This window comes from Oryzias melastigma, linkage group LG4 (genome assembly GCF_002922805.2).
Source record: "Oryzias melastigma strain HK-1 linkage group LG4, ASM292280v2, whole genome shotgun sequence".
NCBI classification, from domain to species: domain Eukaryota; kingdom Metazoa; phylum Chordata; class Actinopteri; order Beloniformes; family Adrianichthyidae; genus Oryzias; species Oryzias melastigma.
In genome coordinates this window covers 7,690,958-7,700,102 of record NC_050515.1, presented here as the reverse complement: position 1 = coordinate 7,700,102, position 9,145 = coordinate 7,690,958, and the positions used below count along the sequence as shown (strand labels likewise).

Below are 9,145 nucleotides of genomic sequence, written 5' to 3'. Positions count from 1 at the left end.
GAACTTGGAGAAGATTTTCCTGGAGTACTTAAGAATAACCAATCTGAAAATATAGATTACTCATCGGTATTTACTCACAATGAGATAATCTCAGTTTAAAACTAAATCGTATGTAACACCATTGAACCGAATTGTGGGAAAAGTGTTATCATCACATCCCTACTGCATACATTTAAAGTGTCAATCGTGCTGTGTTCAATTTTTGGACTTATTATTTATTGTATTATTATTATAATTCATACCTTTTTCCAGTTTTTTAGACTAACTTGGAGAAAATATATTTTAGCATTATGCTAGCTTTTTTGTCAAAATTTGACTTTTTTAAGTTCTTTAGGCAAATTTGGAGTTTAGCTTACATTTTAGCATTATGCTAGCTGTTTTCAGCTAATTTATACATTTTTCCTGTTTTTTAGGCTAATTTTGAGTTAAGCCACAATTTTAGTATTATACTAGTTTTGTTAAAATTAGATTTAAGTTCGATTGGAAATTTTGGAGTTTTGCTAATATTTTAACTTTATGCTAGCTGTTTTTGGCTAATTTATACATTTTCCCAGTTTTTAGGCTAACTTGGAGTTAGGCTAATATTTTAGCATTTGGGCTAGCTGTTTTGGCAAAATTAGATTTTTCTAATTTTTGGCTAATTTACCTCTTAGCTAAGATTTTTTGGCAAGCTATCAGTTTCAACATTTCATAGCTATTAACTCAGCTTGCAGCATTCACATTTGCATGACCGCAGGAAATACTATAGATTTAGCTTTAATTTCATTTTATTTTTAACTCTTTTCTTATGGAATTTGAACCAGGGTCCCTTAAAAAGATTAATTTAATTGGAATTCATGATAAAATGAATTTTTGGGGAGGAAATTACCGGAAAGCTTATTTGGATACAACCTACAAATGTAGTTTTGATCTTCATCCAACAAACGAGTTTCTTTCAAACCGGCCAACCTCAAACAGTAATTTATTGGAGATCCAACAGTTTTATTGCTAAACACGGTTACAAAGCTTTCTACTAAATGTAAATGTCCTTACTTTTTGTGCTCTCTCAGTTGTAAAAGTACACAAGCGTTAGGTTTACAGATACCTTGTTAGTGGAACCGCAAGATTATAACAAATAAAAACAACATTTCTGAAATTGAGGTTTTATTTTCAAAACAACCTGCAGACCAAAAAGAACTAACAATAGAAGCATGGCAAAAATTAAAAATTTGGTCTCATAAAATTGAAAGGACAAAAACTAAGAATACATTGACTGCTACAAACTGCTAACTAAAATATCCTGTTTGTTGTTACAGAAACTACCAAAACAAGAGCAGTGGAGGGAAATCCAGGTGAAGCAGTGTTTGGACATTATGGACTAAAATAAATGTCCTTCATGAAACAGGTTTGCTTATGCGTTCCTGTCGATCCTCACGTCGATCTCTCTCCCACTCAGCCGAAAGCCGTTCATGGTCCGGCACGCACGCTCCGCGGTCTCAGGGCTGTCGAAGCGAACCACGCCGCAGCCCTTGGACTTCCCATTCTCCATCTTTATATCAGCGTACTGGACCATACCTTCAGGGGGAAAAAAAGTGTCAGGAATTACTACACGGTAAGTTGTAATATCTTAAGACAACAAGAACAGTTTATCAACTAGAGATGTTTGGAGTATTTTACACACAATTTGCCAATCGAAGGAATAAGAGAACACAGGGTGTATTCAGACAGGAAATGTCCATTGGTTCAAAAGATTGCGTTTGGTCTGTATTCCGGAGATTTCTGTTTTGGACCAAACTTTGTAAACAAAGCCACGTGACTAAAGATCTCTTCAGTCATTGGCCAGCAGCTATGGGGGCGGGCCAAATGGATGTGCTGCCATCTTGGGACCCATCATCTTAGAGTACCTGTACTGGACTACAATCCTCAGTTTGGTCAAGAAGACTCACCAATACTGCCTCGTCTTGAAGACTCTTAACCCTGTAAAGCCCACTTCATCAAATAATTGACAGAAAATTATTTTTTTCCCCATAATATTTAAATATCAATCATGATATGTTGAGTGGCTTGGAAAAAATATTATTTAGGCATTGTCTAAAATTCTATCCACACATTTTTAACATGGTGAAAATGTTATACATAATTAATTATCATCAAATTTATAATTTTTTTTCATTTAAGAAAATAAAATAGCTGAACTAATCTCAACCTGAAGTGTTTTAAATTAGCAAAACGTTTTCCCTCCAAAACTGTTTTTGAGATGTCACAGGGGCAGCCATTTTGAAATGAGCAGGGAAAGCCCTTCTACTGCCTCTAGTGGAATTATAATGTACTGCGCAGCAGAAAACATGGACAAAGTCTCATACAATGGGTTTATATGGATAGTTCTCATTATTCTAATGAGATGGGGGTCTCAGAATTACGTGTATCAAATATGATACAAATGGTTATACAGGGTTAAAGAGGAACCAACTGTCCTTCTTACACACTCACCATAACCATTGCACCATTCTATTTAACCCTACTAGTCTGTACACCCCAATTTGAAAATTTCTCGATATGCATTTACATATATACCTATTGTAAAGCTTTGACATTGTTCACTGTAAATGGCAACCTGTGTTTCATCTATTTCTGCAACTTTCTTGACCTAATGGTGAGAATCCACAACTTTTCTTACCACAGGTGTTGAAAGTATCCTTCAGATTCTTCCAGGTAAAATCAAATGGGAGCTGAAGAAACAAAACAAATAATTAGGTAAAACCAAAAAGGTATTTTTTTAATGAATAAACAAAATGTACTGATTCAAAAACTTACGTTTCTAACAAAGATTTGGCATCCCTTCCTCAGATTGCCACCTCCAGTTCCAGGCCCTGCACCTCCGGCTCCACCGAAGGAGTTCCCACCAAATCCCCGATTCACATCACCGGAGCGATCAAACTGACCCCCCACACCTCCAGATCCCATCCGATCCATGCCGGAGTTCATGCGGTCCAGGCCGCCGGGGGGAAAGCGGTCAATGCCACCTGTGGATCCCATGCGGTCGAAGCTGCTTCCCATTCGGTCGAGGCCGGTGTTGCCCATCCGATCCATTCCCATCGGGGAGCTGAAGTCCATGTTGCTGCTCATACGATCCAAATTTGATGAGCCCAAGCGATCAAACCCAGTAGGGCCCATGCGATCCATCCCAGAGCCCATGCGGTCCAGGCCTGGACCGAGCCGGTCCATTCCTGGCCCCAACCGGTCCATCCCAGAGCCCATGCGGTCAAATCCGGTTCCCATCCGGTCCAGGTCAGACACCCGATCCATCCTGTCCATACCCATTCGGTTGTCCATCCCTCCCATGCGATCCATGTTGCCTCCCAGACGATCCATTCCAGAACCCATGCGGTCCATACCCATAGAGTTCCCTGCAGAAGAGCACAAGAAATACAGCACGGTAGAATCAACCTTCAGTAAGACATACGCGGTTCAAACCAGAAATACTGACCCATTCCTCTTTCAAAGGAGTCTCCAAAATTATTCCGAGACATTCCCATTTCATTTCTCCCAAATTCCCTGTCAAAAGCACCACCAATCCCACGGTCCATCTCTGACAATGCAAGAGATGAAACTATTAGAAACATCTGGCAAAACGTGAAGGTTTCCCACTTGCTTTGGGTTGCTCAGCACATCTACTTACCATTCATTCTGCCCATCCCAGAAGAGCCAAAACGGTCCATGTTGTTCATTCCGCCAAAGTTATCCATTCCTAAAGAACAGACAGACTTTAAACTTTAAACACACTAAAGTCCTTACTTTTTTTGGGCCATATGCATTAAAATAACCCGTCCTACCTCCACCTCCTCCCATGCGACCTCCCATGTTGCCAAATCCCATTCCATCCATTCCTAATAAAACAGTTCCAACTTTTTCAGATTCCTTTCATTTTACCTTCAAAATGCATCATCAAAGAATAAAATATTCACCTCCTGGACCCATGTTCCCCATGCCGCCTCCACCGCCTCTGTTGAGCTGGGTAGCATCAATAGGCTGACCACCAGGTCCTAGACCTAAACCAACACCGCTGAGGCCACCTGAGAAAAACCATCAGTCAAGAATTTAACAAGATTTACAGAAAATGTCCAAGTCATTTAAATGAAGAGTTTGCACTGAAAGAATTCCATCTCAACTTACTTCAAATCCATATACATCATTTTTAGTTTTTAAGGACAGTAATGAGAATATGTATTAAGTGCCGAGAAAAAAACTATCGACTTACGAGGCAAAGCAGCTGATCTGTCTGGTGGTCCAAAGTCTTTGGGAAGAGATTTTTCATCCTGTTAAAGGAAAAAACGCAACAAACTTAAGAAATCCCGTATTTCAAATACCATTAACAAATACAATTAATCTAAAAAAAACAGGGCCTACCAGTTTGACATGCATGGTCCGGTTGAATAAAAGCTGCCCATTGAACATGGCTGCCAAGTCATTGAGGAAAACCAATGTCCACTATAAGACCACTACATTTTAAGTTACAATAAATAAAATTAAGACTCAAATGAGAATGTCTTTTTGGTTGAAGGATACAGACAGCTTGGACCGCTTCGATTGGCATTTCGAATGTTACAGTGCCCATCCCTCTGCTTTTCCCGTCCTTGTCCTCCAGAATGTCCGTCCTGACCACCATGCCGGCCATGCCGAACACTTCTTTCAGCTTCTTCCAACCAACTTTGTAGTCCAGCTGTCGGGGAAAGACATTTTTGTGAGGCCAAGCAAGAAATCCCCCCTATGTAGAGAACATAATCCTCATATTACAACTATACAAGATTAATTTATTTTCAAGGCCAACAAACTAAATGACCCACATTGTTTTTCTGTAATGGCAAAAAAAAGTATTAAGTTTTTTTTTTGGTAGTTTCTACTTAAAAGGTGTGTACTAGAAAGAGTCTTGTGATACATTACATATCAGGATGCACATGTCATGACACGATACATATCCCAATATATCCCAAGTACTAGAAGATATTTTACTATTTTTTTAAATTATGAATTAATAATTATCTGAATATTAACACATTTTTCAAAAAGTAAAATAATGTTATTTAATCATCAGAACATTAAACACTGAAACTGTATCTCACAAACAAGTAGATGTAGCCCAAACACATTCATGGTACTTTTTTTTTTTTTTTTAAGGTAATTCAAGAAACTGGAAAACAAGAGTAAAAATGAACTACATGTTTGATTTTAAATAATTAAATAATCTTGGTAATATTTTAAAATCGATACAAATATCACCAAAAATATTTTTCACTGAATCGATTTTTCTTACACCTCTATTTCTACTATCTATTGAGCTAAAAAATAAAAAAGTAATATTTTATTTGAAGATTCATACATTTACTAATGCGACAAACTATTTTTATTTGTTTTGATACGTTTTTTTAATCACTTTCAGAGTAGAATCAAGTCACGTTTACTAAAAATTAACTCATGTTAAAACAAATTTCAGATTGGTTTGTGAACTCACGACTCAGATGTTTGGCAGCGATACACAGACCAATCAAAAACTAAATTCCATTTGACTCATTTTCAGTAATTGTCTGCAATAATAATAATAAATAAATCTCACATTTGCCACAAATACAGTGCTTCCAATCCTGCCAGCCTGGAGACCGTGGATGACCTCATTGGGGATGTTTGGGTTGTTCATCAAGCTGGGAGGAATACTGACCATGGGACCACTTGGTCCAGGACCCATACGGTCCATCCCACCACCCATTCCTCCCAACATTCCCCCCATTCCTCCCATTCCCCCCATACCGCCCATTCCACCCATTCCACCCATTCCGCCAGGGCCTACTGGTGGACCTCCACCTTGACATTTGCTAATCTCCCTTTGTGAAATGATTCCATCAGGATCCTAAAAAGAGAACAAAAGGTACAAGTTAGACAAATCAATTATGTAAAACGAAGTTTAAAAAGTGTTGGTAGTGTAGCTTACTTCTTTCACTTTAAGAGGTCTTCCATTTAGATTATGCTTGTTAACTTTTTCCACAGCCTTCTTCATTAGCTCTTCAGTCCTGAACTCAACCACACTGACCAAAACACAAACAGGTAAAATGTCAAACTCGTTCCTTGAGATTTTTGGAACACACAGTGTCTGCTTTTTAGTGTAGTGACAAAAGCTTCAAGTAGATAAAATGATAGTTACTCACGCACAACCCTTGATTGTAGTCATCAGGTCAGGCCCCCAAAAGAGTAACAGAAGGTTCAAATTAATAATAGTAATGGATCAACACATTTTTAAAGAAAGAGGCAAGAAAAAGATCATGCACAAACAAGGTCTACAGCCTTGACAAAATTCCAACTTTGAGCAAAATTAAGCAAGTTTTATCCAATCACTAACAAAAACACGCCGTCGTATTCAATATAACAGTAGTTATCCAACATCAAAAGGAGCAGTAAAACCCCAAATAGGTTTTCAACATCCCTAAGGTACTGACTGGAGCAGTAACTTTCCAGTTATACAAAAAGCGTTGTTCTTGTCAACCATCTAGCAACTTTATAACAACCTCTTCCAGATTAAAACCCTTGAGGTCACAAGGAGCATCTCCAGGAACCAGTAGGGACATTGTCAACTTCTGCAATCCACAGGACTGAATTCGAGAAAAGCTCAAGTCAGTTTTCAAGAGTGTCAACCCTTGAGGTTTGCATCAAGTCAGAGCCACGATTAAGACCGAGTAAAACACTTCCAACATAACTCCAACTCACAACCAAAGTTTCTATCTGAACAATTCCCAGGATTGTAAACAAGGAAACCAAAGGTGACAAACAAGAGTTTGTCTGGGCTTGTATGTTTTATTTGTATGTATTTGCACTTACCCTTGATTTGCCTTCTGCGTCCATTAAGTGTTCCACGTACGTTACCTCACCCACTACAAATCAGATTCCAGAGACGACACACACCAAGGGGAGAGAAGCCGAGAGAACAATGGGGGTTTAGAGCAGAAACAAGGAGGACGGCCGGTGACTTGAGCTCAGACTGCAAGTCCTGAGCTTCCCCCAGCACCTCAGCAACACAATTTGGTACAGGTCTACAAAAAGCAAGCTCGGTTCTTTAAAGAAAACAACTTCAAACTTCTTAGTCTGTCCTTTTCACCTGCTGGAGTTCTACCAAAACACCAAAAACAATAAGACTGTGGACACCAACTGCTAAATTGGCCAGCTACTTTCCTGTTTCGATGTGCTACCATGACCACCACCTACCTGCTACATGAAGAAAATTGACTGTGATTTCATGATAAACAAAGCCTCCGCCCATTTCATCGCAAACCCGAGCATACTTTGTCTGACAGCGCCATGTTTTAACCCCCAAAATATGACAATATTCTTGATAACAAGCTCTGTGGGAAAGGACCCAAGCTATTTCTGACCTACTAAAGCAAAGATGAGTGAATAAAGTCGGAATTTTAGTTCAGCATCTACCACAGCCACACTTTTTGGGGATCACTAGTCTTTACAGGAAATTGAAAGGAGTGAGCAAACCTCTAACGGGAAGGACAGTACAAAAGAAGTTGCTTTATTTTGTAGACCTGTACCCCAAAGATCATCCACAGCACAAAGCTGTGTTTGCCACAACATGGAGATCTGATGAGTAATATTTGCTTGTCCAAGTCACACCTAAAAAAAGAGAATGCAATTTACTCTACAAACAGTTATCAACAAACAAGTTAGAAGCGCTTCGATTGGATTATCGATGGCACCAATAAGGATCCAGTTCTCCTTTGACTACAGGCAACAATTCTTTCTTAAAGTGAGAGTTTAAGTAATCTTTTCTCAATTCAAAGTTGCTGCGAAGCAGGATAATTTAAGGTCACATCTCTCAAAAACTGTACATTTTAATAAAATCTTCCTGTAAGATTTTACTGGTCGTTAGATAATAAATCCCTGTTGATCAAAGCCATATTTTCAAACTAGTGGCCTTGTTCTCCACAAAAACCTGATAAAAAATGGTCAAAATCAGCCGCATGTTCATCAAGGTTCACCACCTTTGTACTATTCTGCAGCAACTCCATAATTGGTGGGCCAGTAAGAGGCATCCTGGACCTTTGTTCCGAGTAACTCACCAAATTCTCAAAACACCGTTCTCCCAATCCTTCAAAGCTGCAGCGTCCAAACAATTTGACCGTGGATGCTTATCCTAACTCTGAACCTATGAGCTGACATGAGCCAGCGCTCCGTCTGAAAACCTTACCTTTTTCTTTCATCAGGTCTTTAAGGGTTTGCCATTTCACATCATAGGGAATGTTGCTGACAACCACGCGGTATCGTTTGTTTATGTTGCCATAGGGTTCAAATCGGCCACCTCCACCCCTCTTCTGAGGTCTCTCCTTCCTGCTCAGATTGGACTCGGGCTTGGCTTTTCCATTCATTTCTCTAAATGTGAAAAATAATACAATACATATTGTATCCATAATGCTTGTGAATAACATAATATTAAATTGAAATAAATTAGTAAAAACTATGGGGTGAGTTTTGTGGCACTATATTGCAAGAAAAAGTCACAGTTTTGAGAGCAAAATTGTCTAAATTGCAAGCAAGATTTCAAGTGTTGAGAATAAAACTTCATAAATTAAAATATTTAACTGCAAAACGCGTTTTTTTGCTTTAAAAAATATTTGTTTGCAAACTTTTTATGCTTTCAAAAAATTGTGAGATGGGGCACAGCTCATCTAAAAACATTTGTGCTTCAAACGCAAAACTATTTTTTGAAAGCAAACAAAAGTTTGCAAACAAGAAAGTTTGCAAACCGAAAAAAAAAATTGCAAATGCAAATACTTTTTGAAAGGAAGAAAAAGTTTACTTTTTTTTCTTTGAAAAATATTGTAAAGGCTTAATAATGTTTTAAAATAAAAAAAAAAAAGTTTGTAGATGCAAACATATTTTTTGAACGCAAAAAAAGGTTTGCAAACGCAAAAAATTGTTTTTAAGTTAAAGTACTTTGAGAGCACGTATTAAATATTTTGATCAGCAAATTAAGTTTAATTCCAGCATTTTACGTTTTGTTTGCAATTAAGAAAATGTGGGTCTCAAAACTGTGGCGTTTGCTTTGCAATATGGTGGCACAAATACCCTTCCATTCAAACCCGAACATATTTTTAGCGGGTCCGTTTCTCTTCTACGT

The 9,145-nt window shown here is 38.2% G+C and overlaps 1 protein-coding gene across 3 annotated transcripts in view; it reads right to left on the bottom strand.

The window, feature by feature from the left end:
- Nucleotides 1–1,126: 1,126 nt before the first annotated feature.
- The window catches only part of hnrnpm (heterogeneous nuclear ribonucleoprotein M), an 8,900-nt gene continuing 881 nt past the window's right edge, over nt 1,127–9,145 (bottom strand). Inside the window, exons 2-16 of one of the 3 annotated variants that reach the window (XM_024278720.2) lie at nt 8,216–8,397; nt 6,844–6,896; nt 6,177–6,184; nt 5,963–6,056; nt 5,591–5,881; nt 4,546–4,699; nt 4,387–4,436; nt 4,238–4,295; nt 3,945–4,052; nt 3,813–3,866; nt 3,659–3,727; nt 3,467–3,568; nt 2,794–3,386; nt 2,657–2,708; nt 1,127–1,554 (exon numbers count right to left, since the gene is read on the bottom strand). In XM_024278720.2, coding sequence (XP_024134488.1) covers nt 1,391–1,554; nt 2,657–2,708; nt 2,794–3,386; nt 3,467–3,568; nt 3,659–3,727; nt 3,813–3,866; nt 3,945–4,052; nt 4,238–4,295; nt 4,387–4,436; nt 4,546–4,699; nt 5,591–5,881; nt 5,963–6,056; nt 6,177–6,184; nt 6,844–6,896; nt 8,216–8,397 — 2,032 coding nt within the window. In that variant the 3' untranslated portion in view covers nt 1,127–1,390. Of the gene's footprint in view, nt 1,555–2,656; nt 2,709–2,793; nt 3,387–3,466; nt 3,569–3,658; nt 3,728–3,812; nt 3,867–3,944; nt 4,053–4,237; nt 4,296–4,386; nt 4,437–4,545; nt 4,700–5,590; nt 5,882–5,962; nt 6,057–6,176; nt 6,185–6,843; nt 6,897–8,215; nt 8,398–9,145 lie in introns of those variants that run through there. The other 2 variants (XM_024278721.2, XM_024278722.1) reach the window with 2 other exon arrangements.